The sequence below is a fragment of the Electrona antarctica genome, assembly GCF_951216825.1.
Source record: "Electrona antarctica genome assembly, chromosome: 22".
NCBI lineage: Eukaryota > Metazoa > Chordata > Actinopteri > Myctophiformes > Myctophidae > Electrona > Electrona antarctica.
In genome coordinates, this window is record NC_136805.1 from 27,129,767 (window position 1) to 27,148,640 (window position 18,874).

At 42.2% G+C, this 18,874-nt stretch overlaps 1 protein-coding gene across 2 annotated transcripts in view; it reads right to left on the reverse strand.

Moving 5' to 3' along the window:
* plce1 (phospholipase C, epsilon 1) overlaps positions 1-18,874 on the reverse strand; it is a 122,228-nt gene that overhangs the window by 70,029 nt on the left and 33,325 nt on the right. For both annotated transcript variants that reach the window (XM_079492043.1, XM_079492044.1), the window contains exons 6-7: positions 4,746-4,954; positions 3,884-4,026 (exon numbers count right to left, since the gene is read on the reverse strand). In XM_079492043.1, the coding sequence (XP_079348169.1) occupies positions 3,884-4,026; positions 4,746-4,954 (352 nt within the window). The remainder of the gene's footprint in view (positions 1-3,883; positions 4,027-4,745; positions 4,955-18,874) is intronic.

Here is an 18,874-nt window from a genome sequence, read left to right on the forward strand (position 1 = left end):
GGGTGCATTTGGTTCTGTTTGTATACTCTCAGAGTTATGGGGGGGTTCATCAAATTAAATTAACGACTGCGATAAAACATTGAGCATCCAAACATTGAGCATCCATCTGCCACTTAGGTCTCCGTTTCTGTTTACATTGTGCAGAGTGACTCATCAACTTTCAGTTTGAACACACACAGCACCTGCTGGTGTGATTGACAGGCCCTAAAAGGCCTCTTGAGGAGCTACGAGGATGCGTGGGTCTGGAGCCTTAATTGCTTCCCGGAGAACCCAGAACAGCGAAATGCTGTTATGTGCGTTCATCAAATAGCTTGACTGTTTTGGCACACAGTCAGAGGAGTGCGATTATATTTTGTGTGTGTGTGTGTGTGTGTGTGTGTGTGTGTGTGTGTGTGTGTGTGCCTATGTGGTTGTGTGTGTATCTACGTGTCTACTTCCAAGTACTGCCAAGCCTGCAGCTGTGTGTGCGTGTGTTTGTGTGTGTGCGTGTGGGTGTTTGAGAGAGAGAGGGAGTGTGTGTTGGTTCTATTCCACTTCCCGGACTCATGAAAAAAAAAGAAATGTATTGCGTCATACATGCCTAATGTAGTGTGTGTGAGTGTGTGTGTGTGTGTGTGTGTGTGTGTGTGTGTGTGTGTGTGTGTGTGTGTGTGTGTGTTGTGTGTGTGTGTGTGTGTGTGTGAATCCTGCAAAAAGTATTTATGCCTCGTACAAAGCCAACTCGAGTTGTGACAAATCATGACAACAAACACAATCTTTTGGGCCGAACAAAGAATTAGAAAGAAGAAAAAAAACGGCAGGTTACAACACTTTTTGTTGTTTTTCTTCTTTGTAATTATTTGTTTGGTCCAAAATATTGTGTTTATTGTCATGATTTGTCACGACTCGAGTTGGCTTTGTCCGCGGCGTAACCGTCTTTAAATAAATACTTTTTGAGCCTGGCATCGTCATGAAAGGGGGCGGGACTGTGACGCTCTATAGACAGCAGCTTGGTGCTTCTCAACAGCGGAGACAAGCTACGTCCGTCCGTCACATGCCCAAGGAATCGCCAGTGATGTCACATCACTGACGAATCCTTCATAATGGCATTCTTTCTGCTGCTGTGCTACCTCCGTGTTGCATAGCAGTTACATCACGGCCGAATCCTTGCAACCTCATTGTAGCATTTCACGTGTGGTGTTTATCACTACGAGCTGTAGCGTGTTTTCATCACAATTCCGCGAATGAAACACCAAAGCATTATAATGTCAACATTCAAGTGCAAGACGTAATCCAGGTCAAGTAATGTGTCATTCTGCAAGTTTAACTAAAGTTCTAAAGTAATTTCTGATAGTCACATAGCCTTGGATCAAGACGGTCATCAGGCTAATCTTTTCTTTAATCATCCTATCCTTGTTGAGATAACGCCATTACAGTACATCAATCATGATATAACTTCATGTTGTGATGATAATATAGCAGCAGTCGCCTACTGTACTAGACAATGCCAGTCAACTGTCTTCCGTGCGATGCGCCAACACATGCGGTGTTGGATGAAATAAAGTCAACGATAGCGAGCGGTGATACGAGCGGGTAACGGGGCGGACAACGGGTCCATTATTCTGCTTGGAGATCACGGAAAGGTCAAAAGACGTCTATGTAAGTTGTTACAAAACACACTGAATTTATCTGTCCATGCATACCTGCGTGCGTACGTGCACACGTGTGCGCGAGCCTGTGAAACCTCATCAGTGGTGCAGAACAGACAGCCTGTCACCTGGCATGTGGCCAGAGGCAGTGGATGTACGAGGATCAGCTTACATTAAAGTTACATCAGTGCAGAGGAGCTGCTGGAGACAGAGAGCCCAGCGAACAAGCATGCAGAGACAAATCTACATGGACTCTCAAAGTGATCGATCTACAAGCACACAAGAACTGCTATTTTCAATACATCTTAAAAACATATTCCCCTGGCACAAAATATTTTAGATGGGGTCCACAGCCAAATTCATATTAATGTGGGTTAAGAAATTCACTGCTGCATGTTTTACTTACTTATATATTTATATTATTATATATTACTTATATAGAGAGATTGGTCATTTAAATCAAAAGCCAAAAGGAAACATTTAGTCCTCAAAGGAACACACATGATACACAGCAGTATCTACCCTGGTAAAATGGTGTCTATACCTTCATCTCCTATTCTCTAAGCTACAGTAGCAGCTTCTAGCCGTTCGAGGAACAGATCTCAAGGAGAAATACTGAGAAATGCTAACAGTACCAAGTCACTGTGTGTGTGTGTGTGTGTGTGTGTGTGTGAGAAAGAGACATGAGACGCGTGCGTGCGTGCGTGCGTGCGTGCGTGCGTGCGTGCGTGCGTGCGTGCGTGCGTGCGTGCGTGCGTGCGTGCGTGGTCAAGGTATCGTTTGAAGCTAATCAAAAGAGGCTGGCTCACATCTTTGAAGTGACCTTGGCTCTTGAAACCTCCAGTTTGCTCTGATGTAAAGAAGATGCAGGGCTGTGGAGTGGCTCTGATGTGGCAAGAAGACTCAAAGCGTTCACCTCGCTTGCTGTGTGTGTGTGTGTGTGTGTGTGTGTGTGTGTGTGTGTGTGTGTGTGTGTAAGTGATAAGAGGAGGCACAGAAGGAACAGGGTGACCTGTGGGGTTAAGCATTATGTGTCTCTTTTTGACCATGAAGGGTAACTCAGAATCTTCCTTAACCTTAATCTTTCCAGAACCCTTGAAGTTCTGTGATGTTTCTTTTGATAACTTGTCCATTGTAACCAGAGCCATTCCTGAAGGGGTTTTCGCTTAGAAAAGGCTAAATTAGCTGATTCACCAGCTATTTTCGCCATTTAAAAAAAAATGATTCTGAGGACCTTGGCTAAAACAGAGCCGCATCATATGAAAAGACATCCAGAACGTGTGAAATATGTTACATGGCATGGTTGACTGGAAAAGAGTGTCCAGGGATAATGTAGGACAGACAAACCACAGGGGACCACAGTGACTCAACTCCAACCATTTACAGTCTGCTACCCTTCAGCCATGTCAAAACACACTCAGCCAGTGTCACACTGCATCACCCATTTTGTTTCAGCATCAAGTGTTTGATCATCCTGGTTCTCTTTCTGACATATTTTATCATCTTGTTTTTTTATATTCTCTTTTTAGGAGGTACTGGTTTTAACTGGAAACTGGAATTGTAGCAGTGTTGTCCATTACAGATTGAGGCTATTTGGTCTCAGCTGGGTTTCCCCATCATAAATAAAGGTTTTAACCACTTTAAATCTGGCATAGTTTTGGGCATGTCATTATATAAAGGTTTAATATACAATATTATAATAATAATAATAATATATATATATTTATTTTATTTCCTCCAGACTGTTCCGACTATCCTTGGGATTGTGGGTGGGGGGAGGGTGGGATAGGGGATTGAGTTTTATTTTTATATTTTATATGTCTGTCTAATACTTGCCCCTGGGCTACTGTCGAAAAACCTGAATAAAAAGATTATGAAAAGAAAGAATAATAATAATAATAATAATAATAATAATAATAATAATAATAATAATAATAATAATAATAATAAGACATTATCATTAACGCAAAAATAACCTCTCATTCATTCATGCTAGCTTTTGTCAAAGCATCCGTCTACCACACTCATTTTTGTGTGGATGGAATGGTCCGTATTTCTATAGCGCCTTTTCTCCAAAGTGCTTTATGATGTACCACTGTCGCTTATATTCATTACAGACGGCAAAGTGCACGAGTAAAGATTTCCACACGCACGTTGCAGACGCACGCCGTGCGCGCACACGCACGCACACACGCACAAACACACACACACACACACACACACACACACACAGTGAAAGACACACACAAACTCACCTTTGAGCACGGCGTGTCCGGTGGAGCCCTGTGGTGCAGGACAGGGCAGGGCAGAGCGAGCACCGAGGGCAGCTGTGGCCTCCAGCAGGGCTCCGCTCAGGAAGGAACACACTGACGTCCTCTGGCCCGCGGCACGGTAAAACCTAAAAACACACACATGGTATAAACACATTCAGTAACCCATTAAGACCTGAGGCCGATTCTACAAAATGGTTTCTAAATCCTGAGTTACCCCAAAAATATATATGAATTTGGCTGGTGAAATCTCACAAATCGTTACACAGTATCTCTATGGTCATGTGCTCAAGTCGGATCTGTCCGATATTTCATATTCCATCCTAATTGGCTATAATTGGCTTCCACAGTTTGCAAGATTGCCCCGTTTTGAACAAAAGCCTCAAATCATGAACGCAGCATGCAATTTACGTGAAATCTTTCACACATTTTCTTACTAGGCTGAGGAATATATCCCACCCTTTTCACATTGGCCTGTTATAGCGCCACCAACAGGTTGATTTTTGCAAAACACATTTTTGGAACAAAATGCCTCAAATCTTCCAATTGCCATCAAAGGCGTATGAAGAAATGGCACCCTTTTCACATTGGCCTATTATAGCGCCACCAGGAGGCCACAACCTGACCTGCCCTGGTGGAGGCCTGTGCCCCGAGGGGCACTTTTTCTAGTTGTAGATATTTTTGGGCTATTCTGCCTTTATTACTAGATATACAGTAGGTTGACAGGAAACAGGGAGAGAGATGGGGGGGAAGTAAGTAAGTCAGAGAGGCTTATTGACGGTACCGTCATCATCCGGGCCCATCAACGTCTTTTCTGCCAACAATAGAAAACACAAAGTGGACTGACCTGGGCGTCTGAGATGCAGGATCACACCAGGGCTTCAGGCAGTGGTTGGTACCATAGCAGGTACTGGGAATGGAAGAGGAGCTTGTGTTGGGCCGTTGCACTGCCCAGCGAGCCACTCTGACACACACACATCCAGGGCAGGATAGCAGGATCTTCTTGGAGGGATGGATCAGGTTGCCCTCTTCCTGGTCCAATATGTGTTTCACAACCTGTTGGGATTGGGAAGTAGTGATGAATCTGACACGTGTTTTCTCTTTACAGAATGGACGGCAACGGTGTGAACTGAAAGAAAAGTCCTCTCTTCCCATTCACTATGAACTGTTCTGGCGTTTTAACAGCGGGCGACAGACAGGCGAATGTTCTGGAAGTACATTATTTGTCTATGCGACCCGGCAACTACCGGCGAATGGCGGCGATAGCAGGCGAACAGGCGATAGTCGAAAAGTGGGCGGAGGAAGGTCGCCGGAAAAGATGAAAATAATTTATCTTTTGGGCAACACCGTCCGGCGATAACGGGCGATTAGGCGATAGCCAATGAAATTCATGTGTCGCCGCCGCTGTTAAAACGAGAACACAGTGAACATGGAAGGAACACTTTGACCCTTTGACCCGAGGGTTATGATAGTTTAACAAAATAAAATAAATAGAATTGAAAAAATAAAATAAATAGAATAAAACATTTAAAAAATTAGGCTATGAGGCTTTGCAAAAAAAAGATAACTAACTGAAGCCATATTGTGTGTTTACAAAATTAACTATAGTAACTAATGTCATTAGTTAGGGTTAATCTGTCAAAGATAGCAGGGCTCACAATTGTATTTTTCTGACGTTGAATATTACAAAATAATAATAATAATAATATCACTAAAAGAAATTAAACTAAGTCTTTTGTAAAAGTAAAGTAAACTAAACTAAAACTCAACTTCAAATTGTTCTGGGAAGAGTCCAAAAGAAATGCTTCTCTGAAACTACGGAATCATTACGCCTCCATACAGTGTGTAAGTGACCCTTGAGAGACGTCAAACTTCAGAAGAAAGCCATTACAGCAACATTTAGTGGCGATGCAAATGGACGGTAATGTCTTTGGCAGGGACGGGGAGTTGGGAAAAATAGGACGGAATCGATACAGAGGGCCTATATGAGGACCCGGAGGACAATGAAAACAATACTACTGAGCCTAATTATTGGAAACTTGAAAATGTTGCGCGAGGAAGGAAGGAAGCGAGCGAGCGAGCGAGGGAAGATGCTCTGATTCCTCCAATTAGCCCTTCGCTAACTCTCTCCCCAACCCGTCCTTGTCCAATAGGCTGCCGCACGTTAGCAGCGAGGAGACAGGGCAAGCTGTCCTTCTCACCCATTGAGATACATGTTAAATAACTGGATTTCATCACCAAATAATCGATCATTTCAGTAGCAAGAGCATCAAAATATCTTCTAAATCTAGTCAACCAGGCCTGCAGTAGGCCTGCAGTAGGCCACTGCAATGACAGAGGGAGAAACAGTATCCAACATCAACTTTAACGCCCGACAGAAGTTTTCAAGTTGCACGGTAAGACTACGGTCATTAGTATTATTGCCATCACCTGGGCAGGTCAGTCGTGCAACTTCTCTGACGTTAAGCTGCCTATGCGTACTACGGAGCCCTGGAGTGGCCATAGGAAGAAAAATAAATGATCTTGTTCAAACAAGATATTATCTTGTTTAAACAAGATATTATCTCGTTTAAACAAGATAATCATCTCGTTTAAACAAGATAATAACAAAAATACATCGCTTGGATACACCTGAGATGTATCCTCAGTGATGTATCCAAAGGTCATTGGGGTTTCGGGTCTTCCAACATCATACCCCTCAATCAGGTGACCCAGCCGGGGTGATCAAGTCCCGACTTACCCAGTAGCTACCCTCGATCAGTCCCATTATTGAATAACCAGGGCCACACAATCCGTTCCTCCTGAACTACTCTGCCGGGACTGGGAGGCACTATTCTGGCACGTGGAAGGACTAGGCTCCGTGGGTTGTCCGGGCCCCTCCTACGTCCCACCAGGTCCACACCTGCTCTCACCAGGTCCAGCCCCTGTGCGTTGCATCAGACTCCCAGCACCAGGCACTTCATTCAGGAATGGTGGCCGCAATGGTTCCGCAGGCTCCACCTTGCCCATGATGGTGCAGCAGGCTCCGCTTGCGGCTTGAATGGCCCTCCTAAAGGCCTCACCGTGGGTTTGTTGAGCTTCCTCCTCACGGAAGACACAGGCTGGGGCGCCAACCCATACTGCTCCCAGGTGCCGTCTACATTCCGGCTGCCACCCGTCTCTCCGGTGGTCACCAGACTATTCCTGGTTGTCACGTAGTCTATTCCTATGAGTAATAATTATCTCGAGTAATAATGATCTCGTTTAAACAAGATAATTATCTCGTTTAAACAAGATAACACTGACAGCTATGAGGTAACGGAAGCTTGTCCTGCATAGCAACAGTTGCTAAACTATATGGATTGGCATTGGCCAATCGCTTTTTGGGGTGGGGTTTAGCGAAGGGCTAATTAACCAAAGATCTATCGAAACCAACCAAGTAGAACAAAAACAGACTTAAAGGGATATTTCACTTTCAAAAAAACTTTTGGTAGTTTTATCGTCTACTCAAGCTTATGTGAACACCCCAGAAAGTTGCTTGATTCTGTATTTAGATATTTGATATTCATTTTAGCTGCCCCGCTCCCTTCCTATACAAACCCATTATAACAAAAAACTCCATTTTAACCATGATAGATTCATCGAAAACACCCAACCTTTTTTCTGTGTGTTCACATAAGCCTGAGTAGACGATGACATGAACAAAAGTGTATTTGAAAGTGAAATATCCCTTTAATTCTGCTCATGCAGGTTGATCGAATAATCGAGGAGCTTTTTTTTTATCGACTAAATGTATTAGTCCGATTAACCAATATCCCTCTATTCTGTTACTTGCAGATTGTTTCTCCATTCTGCATCCATCCCTCTCCTGCCATATCTATCTACCTCTCCCCCTCTGAACCCTCCTTGCAACAGATTGGTGGAGGAATACTGCTCTCTTTTGTCACACAAACTGTAGCTATAAAGGCATTCATAGAGTTGGTTGCTAGAATAGCATATAGGCCTATTGGAAGATTATTTTTTTTTGACCAATAACATAAAAAGCAGGAAATACAAAGCACACACACACACACACACACACACACACACACACACACACACACACACACACACACACACACACACACACACACACACACACACACACACACACACACACACACACACACACACACACACACACACACACACACACACACACACACACACACACACACACACACACACACACACACACACACACACACACACACACACACACACACACACACACACACACACACACACGATAATCAGCTGTCTCGATGGGATGGGTTTCCTGCATGGGGAGTTGGCATTGCTGTTGTCAGATCTAAGCTATCCCTAGAGACAGGATATGTACAACACTGTATGCACGTCCAGATGGAGAGAGACATAGAAAAGACAGACAGACATTTCCTCGAAGCCGTTTTCTTCAACTGGCCTGTTAACATACTGTACATGGGCAACTGGCGGCCCGGAGGCCAGCATGCGGACCCCACCTTCACTTAATGTGGCCCTCAGGTTCATATCAGAATACTGATACATTATTGATTTCAGCTGTTACAATTCCAAACATGCAAACATGACCTGCTTCACTTCCTTCAGTCTACTCTACATTAGTAGTTTAATGAGCAGTATTAAAAGGTTTTTTGATTTGATCTTTATTTATCTTGAACATAAAAAGTACAAATAAAAGTAGATCAACACAACAACAAATCAACTATTTTTTGTTCAAGAAGGGACAGAGGGAAGCAATGCTTATATTGTCCGGCCCCCTTCTTTAAAAAAATGCACCATTTACCTTTACATAATACTGTATTGTAAGGTTATTGTCTTTTTGATGTCCAATGTATTTGTACTTCAGTTCATAAAGTTAACATAACTTAAAGGAATTTGAAAGGCAATTGAAATTAAATAAAATTGTAACTTTTCTGGATTCCAATTCAAAATAGCAAAAAATGATAATCAGGATTTCAATTCAAATATAGCAAAAATAGCTGGTCTACAAGCTCAAAATGTGTTGCATTTTGCAACTCGTTTTGAGCTTGTAGATCAGCTATTTTTGCTACGACAGTAATATGCAATGTGGCCCTCTGGAGTGAGTGTGGAAATATAGTGGCCCTCTCCATCGTCAAAGTTGCCCAACCCTATGTGAAGCCACTGAGCTTGTGACTGGGTTTCCAGAATCATGTGTTGATCGTTCCTGAATCATTTCTCTGGTCAAACCAAACAGTTCCAGTCAAAACTGTACGGTACAGGATGTTAGTAAATAGTGAGCCTGCTATTTAATAGCAGTCCACATTTATCCTTATAAAATCTAACTTACTGTCATCTTTGACATAAAAGCACCTCAACAGCTATAAACAAACATGAAAATGCAGTTTGCGTTCAACTTTTGGCACAGATGATGACCAAGCCACTGTGTTACTTCTCTGGGTTTAATGACTGTGCACTTAAGAGGATTTTCTACTGACTCAAAGGGATTACCCGGTCAAGAGATGGATGTTATGAATAACACTTTCTCACTAGGAGGAATTAGTTGTTTGTTTAGCACCACTCTATCATACAGGGTAAAAGGAATACTTCACATCTATTATCTGGATGCTGTGGTTTGACAATGCACTCCTTAACCCACGCCTGGTGCAACCTACAGTATACGTTGTTCTACCCTTGATGCCGGCGCGCTCTCTGTGTCTCATCAGCTATTGCTATAAATGTAGCAACATCACTATTTAAAAAAATAATGAATCAGAATTTGAAGGTTTTCAGAAACCTTAGGTCAGGCCCTAGAAGGCGTTCCCAGATTCGGCCTCAGGCATCAATGGGTTAACCAAGTATTTTTCATGTGGGCCCCATGAAGACTAGCTGATTGCTATGGCACCAGCTAATGGGGATCCTTAATAAAATCTAATCAAATCTCTACAGCTACACACAGTACAATAATGAAATCTACAAGCTCACAACGCATTACACTGCAATGCCTTTAATTGTGAGCTTGTAGATCAGCTATTTTTGCCAAATGTTTGCCTGTTATGACATGCCCGATTAAGCCCTATTTTATACATTGTCGTATGATGGCGTCACGCTGCAATAAAAAGTAGACAATCTACAAAGCGTCTTCACACTGGGCTGTGAGCTGGCAGATATACTTCTGTCAGGTGAAACCTGACGTGAATTAGTCAAATTTCGACTTTGGCTCCTAGTCGGGACCTAGTCCTGATTGGATGCCACACACGCTGCTGTCATGTATTGGTTACTCGGGTCACATGACCGGGAAACAGGTAACAGGAAGCAGGTAACAGAAATCTTTAGAGACACCCAATGGTATGTAACGTAATGTTATAATTGAGACCGGCCGGTTGAGAGGAGCGTCCGTTACTAAATAAAGAAACCGGCGCTTCTTTCACCTGACAAATATCACTATGTGATCATTTCTTGTTTTTTGTCTAGTTTGGTTTCATTTGTTGTCTTAATTGTTTGTATAATTATTTTATTTACATTCTCAGACATTCCTTTGTGCTTAAACAGAAAAAAGCAATAGAACTTTGAATCATGAAAAAATATATTGTCTCCCCATCCAGCAGTACAGGAACTGGCCAGAACAAGAAAAAAACATTACCATCTGCTGCAACTGACCCATGCTAAATTAAAGCCCCTTTAAGAGAATTCATCACACAAAACATGCACCTAAAATATGTGTACATGGCACATGTAACAGGCCAATTCAAATATCATTATACTGTAACAGGCCAATTCAAATATCATTATACTGTAGCCTATGCCTTGGAAAACAAGAAGCACATATATCGCCCAGACATAAGCTGATATTACGGAGTCCTTATTAATGCTGCAAAGCTGGCATATATCTTCTGTTTATGTTGAACACTTGACCAAGGCCCTAAATAGCACTCATGCTTGGATTATCTACATCTAGATGGCAGAGCTGACAGATAATTAGTGGAGGCCCTGTTTTCCTTCTTCTGGCCTTCACGCGACACAAAGATCCAGAGTTCTACTTAGCCGTGCGTGGGTGAAAATTGCCGATCTACAAGCTCACAATGTCAGGACATACCTTTACACGAAATGTATAATATTCCTGGTATAATGAAGTTGTCTTTGTAGGAGACATACAACAAATCAGTACTGTACTTAAGTACAATTTTGTTACTCCACTATACAGTATCTCTGAGGAAAATATTGTACTTTTACTTCACAACAATTATTTGAAAACTTTTGTTACAAGTTTATAACTATTACAAGCCCCATTTTAAACTTTGCTTATGTGGAAGTGCTGAGCTTGTAGATCTACTATTTTCAAAAGATTGACAAATATTCTGCATAATATTATTTATTTAACATTGGTACTTTTACTCAAGCAAAACTTTTAATACAGGACATTTACTTTTACTAGTATTTACTTGTAGTAGTAGTACAACTACATTGTGGTATTGCTACTTTTACTTACAGTAAATTAAACATTTGACTTCTTCCACCACTGCAACAAATCATAGTTGCAAAATGACTCTATGGTATTTGCTTTGAACTGCAACTGAATCAACCTGAAGCTTTGCACTCATTGCTTCTACAAAATGTATTATTCCAGTTACTGGTATTTCATTGCAGTTGAGCAGAAACCTCTCATCTCCATTATTTTAACCTTTTTTTTGTAAATTAAATTCCCTACATCATCATGCTACAGTGTCACACAAAAGTAACAAAAATAAATAATAAAATAAATAAAGAATATCTACAAGTTCAAATCTTTGCTATTTCTTAATTTGAATCCTGAAAAGTAACATTTTTGGACATAAGGTTTCCAGTTCCCCCCCCGACAGCAACGAATTGGAGCATTTAACTGGAACTTTATCAGAGTACCTGGAGATAAGATCAGTAAATGAATGAATAACATTACATACATCCTGACAGGAAGGGACAGAGGTCTATTGGCTACTAGTATAAACACTGTTAGTTTGTATTGTACAGTACAGCATTATGCATAACACATAGTCAAAGTGATGGATGGATCATTACTTAGTGTGAGTGGTGACAAAGGAGACTAAAGGGAATGTGCCAACATTTTTGATGGACAGACAGCAGGTGCCGCACACACACACACACGCACACGCACACGCACACGCGCACACACACATGAAATTTTAATTGTTAGAATAATCACTAATTGTTTAATTGCAGGGAACAAACACATGCTTTGAACCGGTCTTACTTAAGGGAGCTCATTAAACATACAACAGATGATACCCTCTCCTCTAATCTTAGATACGGTATGTCTCTAAAGGAGGAATAAAGCAGGCTGACAGAGAGAAACATGATTTATTTATAACCACTAATCAGTAAAGACTGAGTCATAGGTTATCAATCTACCCATTAGCCTGGGTACCAGTAAAGGCTAATTTATAATGTCAAATGACTGTGTCATCCGACAAAAGGCATGACGCATAACATATTTTCAACTGAAAGCGCCAACCTTTTCATCAGTTGAATATACGTCATTTTTGACGTGCGACGGGGTTGTTTCAAGAAGTATGAATAGCCTGAAGGCTTCGTTGCCACGAAGCTCAATCAATTACGTCAGAGCCATCTTGGACAAATATATCTACTTCCCACTTTCTCACATTAAGTTGGGGTACAGGGAGCTATTGTGAATTCACTGTCAATGCCTCAGCCAATCAACTAATTACAGGATAGCTATACAAGTCAGCTGCCACTTATTATTACAGCGTTAGTCAGCTCCCAATGATGGAGCTATATGCTAACTCAAGATCTTCCCTTTAAGTAGCTGCGCCATTGTGAATGCACACGACGACCAACCTACAGTACACAATGTCCTTTCAGTTCAAATGTGTGAATAAGAGCAAAGTCTGGCTCCATTAATCACTGCAACAATAAAGTCATTAACAAGCACAGGGTTCAACCATTAAAATGGAATTGGAATATTGCGAGCAAAGGCTATAGCAAGCCATTAGTTGTGAAGAGAGTGGTTAGACACACTCCTTTCACCAGAATGTCACAAATTTGATCCAAGGAAAATTGAGACAGAACATCTGCACACCAAATAGCTCCCATTAAATCTACAGACGTAGATCTGCTATTTTCCTATTATGACAGTAATGTTATAATGATGACAGTATAGGGAAGAAAGGCAGTGGTTCTCAACCTGTGGTCCGGGGCCAACTGGTGGCCCGTGAGGATATTGCAAGTTGGCCCCCAAATAATTGGCAAAACACTAAAGATTTTGATAATAACATTAATTCATTCACAATCGATTGACTCATTAAAAAAAAAAAGCACTCTGCCCACGCTTCCGACCACTGAGTCTCCATTGAATCACTCTGCCGGTCATCAAATTATTGGCTTGGGAATGCGACAAAAATAAATAAATGGTGCATTTATATAGCGCCTTTATCCAAGGCGCTTTACATAGATTGTGCAGTACATTCACCCATTCACACACACATTCATACACCGATGGCGGCGGAAGCCATGCAAGGCACCAACCAGCACATCGGGAGCAATTTGGGGTTCAGTGACTTGCCCAAGGACACTTCGACATGTAGACAGGAGGAGCCGGGATTCGAACCGCCGACCCTGGGATCATTGGACGACCTGCTCTACCTCCTGCGACTGTGGCTCCAGGTGGTGCAGGTTAAGAAGTTAACGGTGTATTCATAACAGACTCTAACCTTTAGACGCAGAATGAAAAGAAGACTAAATGGACCTACAGTGCAGTAGCTCACCCATATCCTTCTGTTCTATGACTCCACAGTTACAGTAAGTCAGACTCAGAGCACAGCTAATCTACAATTAGGAATGAGTTTGCCATTCACTCTCCGCTGCCTGGCCAAGCTAAGCTCTCTGCCTGGCAACAAGCCATTCTGGGCACAGATTAGTGAAATGCACACAGGGGCACAGCACAGATGTACTGAACTTTGAGTTGGAATGCACACACGCATACCTGCACCATGCACTCACACACTGATGCATAGAAACACAAAGTGTGTGTGTTCAAGAATGGCACACACACGCACATAAACGCATACCTGCACCATGCACTCACACACTGATGCATAGAAACACAAAGTGTGTGTGTTCAAGAATGGAACACACACACACACACACACACACACACACACACACACACACACACACACACACACACACACACACACACACACACACACACACACACACACACACACACACACACACACACACACACACACACACACACACACACACACACACACACACACACACACACACACACACACACACACACACACACACACACACACGATAAAGCAGTGAGCAGGGACAACGTTTCACTCCTGGCTAATGGGGTATTTTTATACATGCATCCCACACACACACCTCTCCAGCGACCCTTCAGTATTTCAAGGCAGAGGTCATATGACACAACATAAACATAACACAGCTGTTTCTGACGCGAGCATCAGCCTGTACGTGCATGCGTGTGTAATAACTTGTACGCTATGCATACTGTACGTGTGTGCTCTACCCATGCATGCGTGCATGTGTGCTCATGCATGAGCAAAAACAAAATAATAAGAAGAAGCTCATAAACACACCAGTCAACACGTTCTCCCACGCGGCCATCGTTCAAGGAAAAGAAAGACGAGCGTTTCTGCAGCACTCGGTCTGGTCTACTTTTAGAATGATCACGGTGGGTGGGGGGCCGGGTTGGGCTGACCCAGGGTCAGCCGGGGTTAAACAGAGGACCAGAGTCAGGAGAACTGTGCCTCTGTGAACTCTGAGCCGAGGTCAGACGTCTCTGACTCTGTGCTCACAGGGCAGGTTAAGTAACGATCGTAAACATTCATGCATTCTGAGCTCACTGCCCCCAAAATACTGTACACTGTTTTGATTTGAATTAAAGGGACATTTCACCACTGGAAGAAACTCCAGTCAATGTTAATAGTATTTGTTGCGACTCACTACTATGAAAACCTGCAAAACCTGTCGCTCTGTCAGTCAGTCACGCCACCATATATGGCCGTCAGTCCATCACACCTCGTGACATCATGCCTCGTGACACGTCAGGCCACCATATATGGCCTTCAGTCATCACGCTTCTAGATACGCTCCAAATATGGCCGTCTCCATATATGAAGATCACGACACTGACCTCATCAAACCATATATGGAGCTGACCTGTATATGGAGCTGACCTGACCTGTCCTTAATAATTGCGACTGTAGGTCTCAAGATTACTATGAAACTTGCAAAACCTGTCGGTCTGTCACGCCACCATATATGGCCGTCAGTCCGCCACGCCTCGTGACACGTCACACCACCATATATGGCCGTCAGTCCGTCATGCCTCTTGAAACGCTCCATTTATGGCTGTCTCCATACAGTATATTAATACCACGCCATGTCATCTTTGAGTAGTTAGTTTTCTTTATAATAGATGTTTAAAATATTTATATTAAAATAGTTAAGTTAATTTTAATCTTAATCTTAGTTTTCTACATAAATTAACCAGAATAATATCTCTCATACTATTTGTATGCCAAATATAAGACGACTCTGATTATAAGACGACCTAACCTGACTCCGCCAGATGGTGGCAGTAGTGAGTTCACTCCTACCTCCATCTGGTCTCTCTCGGGCAGAGACGATGTACCCGAACCAGCAACTACAACTCGAAATTATTATGGCAGATTTTTTGCCCCGCTGGTTCGGGTTCATCGTCTCTGCTTGAGAGAGACCTGATGGAGGTAGGAGGGAACTTGTGAACTCAATACTGCCGCAATCTGGCGGAGTCAGGTTAAAGACTACCCCCATTTTTCAAGACTAATTTGTGGAAAAAGATATAATATGACCCTGTTTTTTTATATTCAGGCCAATAGGGTATATGAAACATATCCCATCTTCATTTTAGTTCACAACAGAAATGTAGCAGATTAAATATCCCTCTTACTGTATACAGTATATAAAATATATCTAACTAACTTGGCTGCTCTATAGCCACAGAAACATAACATTAGTTGTAAGTGCACAAGAACCTCTTACCCCCTTTTAATGGCGTATGAAATTACTTCTGTAGCTTAAAGTTAGGTCTAAATCAAAGTTACCTTTCACAGTTGTTTTAAAGAGTCAAGCTAAACCTCTGATTAATCGAAGTCTCATTCTTTTCTCCAACATTACCGTTTAAAAAGGAAAGTAGAACAGATAATGCTCACAAAGCCTGAGGTACAAATGGGAGCCAAATGGCACACAATCTCTTTGGCAAAGAGATCAAACTGATGGTAAGCCAAGACAGCTGAATACATTTCCAATATTAAATTTACCACATACTTTGTCAGACAGTATACAGTGAAGGCAGACAGGGAAGTTGAGAGGAAGGCCGTTTTCACTGCAGTGTTTAGGCCACCTTCAAATCAAAACGTATACAGCTATTGCCCTGATGTTACTGTGTAACCAAATCATTTTTGCACTTTGCATTACTGCCAAAATATATATCTAAGACTGGAGTCACACTCAAAAACATTGCAGGAATGGCACAATTACTGTACATTCTAAAGGTTACTATCCACTAAAAAAAAAGTAAAACAAATCTATTTAATGAGCTATGAGCTGAAACTGAAAGAAGATAAAATATGAATTGTATTGTATGTAGTGAGTATCACAAAATACCCGTACAGATCCAAATCCAACTGAATGTAACTCAAGAGTTAAATACATTTTACACTACTGAAAAGTGTAACCACAACAAATTTCAACTGATGAGTAAAGACAGAAAACACATTTATTGTCAAAGAGTGCTGTGATCTTCCAAGTCCAATAACGTGGATCCTGCCCGTCCAATGTGACCAGAAATCAACTGCACCCTGTCTATTTGAAAAGCCAGGTATGTTCAGTTCAGCAGCTCTGGTATCTCAGCATCCAGACACTCCACAGCCCCACCCGTCTCACTCAGTGTAAACCAAAGCAGGAGACATAAACCAAGCGCTCCCCAACATGCCAGGGAGGCATTCCCCTTCTCAGGTCAGAGATTAGTGTTCAGGACCTCAGGAGGAGGGAGAAGGTGTGTTAGAAAGAACACACACACACACACACACACACACACACACACACACACACACACACACACACACACACACACACACACACACACACACACACACACACACACACACACACACACACACACACACACACACACACACACACACACACACACACATTTAGAGGGGCAGGTGCTCAAGTTAAAAAAGGGCACCTTGTGCAGCGCGTGGAACCGGCCGGTTGCCTTAATCCATTTTGGGCGGGGACCCCTTTTGGTGTTAGCATTATGTTATGCTTTAGCTATTGAAAAATAGCAGATCTACAAGCTCATATCGCGCCACCGAGTGGCGCGCTACGAGCTTGTAGGTCTGCTATTTTTGAAAAATCCCAAAAAAAAAAGAAAAAAAGTTTTTTTTTTTTTTTTTTCAAAAGGGCACATTGCCAAAAGGGCAGGGGGTGCTCTAGCACCCCCTAGTGTCTATCTGTGCACGCCACTGCGCGCACACACACACACACACACACACACACACACACACACACACACACACACACACACACACACACACACACACACACACACACACACACACACACACACACACACACACACACACACACACACACACACACACACACACACACACACGAAAGGTGTCTGGATGAAGGAGGAAGCAGAATATGTGCTGTTGTTCTCTCCTCGGCACTACAAGGTAATATCCGCCCTGCCAGACCCCATGTCTGGATGCGTGTGCATGTGCGCGCGTGTGTGTGTGTTCTTTGTGTATACTGTGTGCTATGCTCATGCATAAATGTATAGGTGACATCTGTTCTGTATCTGTGGGTGTATTAATGTGTAAAGTTCATGTTAATACATACATTAATTAAGGTGTTCGTACATTATGTCATGTATCTATACCAGCTAATACAGTAGGTCATTTTCTACAAATATAGGCAGCTACAGCTACAGTACGTCTAATCCATGGTCCGCAATAGAACACCGAAGTCTGACATAATTTCACATCCTATACCTGCTTTGCGTTCCCACCCCCCCGTCCCCCCATTTTGAATTCCCATTGACTGATATGGATATGAAGAATCAAACAGACAAATATGAGTGACTGATACAGAGCCACCTCCCTGACAATATCACAGTCTAGAGAGTTATTTTTATTTTTTTGCCACAATGCTTTTATGAAACGATTTTAAGATGAATCAATGTTATTCTCCATAGAGAAATTACTTCTGGAAACCAGGGCATGACTTTGGTACTCTATAGCTCAGTGGACAGAGCAAGGTGCTACTGTAATACTACTATTAACAAACATAACCACTTTCAACCTGACGTCCCCGTTATGAGCATAATTCTTCACAAAACATATATTTCTTCACAGAAATAGCGAGAACAGCAAAGCTACCAGCTCAACAGGCAAGTGAAAATTCAATTTGTTATTGCAGCACAGCAAAATCCTGCAAGTGCAATGGCCTTTTTTTTGCTGATGATGGCTACATATATATACTTCTTAACAATGTGCCCAAACTACATGTCACACCCATTCCCACACTGAACCCATCGTCACTTCTCCTTCTGCATGCTTCTGTTCAGACAATACAATCCACAGTTCCCACTATTCAGCCTCTCTCTCCAGAGAAAACTGGCGGGGAAATGGCCAACTTACACTCTCTTAACAATAGCCGATGATGGCTTAACCTATTCAGGCCTGACGTCGAAATAAAAATAAAAAAATCTAAATCATGACAATTTTCTGAAAGATTTGAGGCACATTTTAACAGTTTTTCAAAAATAGCAGACCTACAAGTTCATAGCGCGCCACTCGGTGGCGCGCTATGAGCTTGTAGATCTGCTATTTTTCAATAGCTAAATTATAACATAATGTATGTAACCACCAAAAGGGGTTCCCGCTCAAA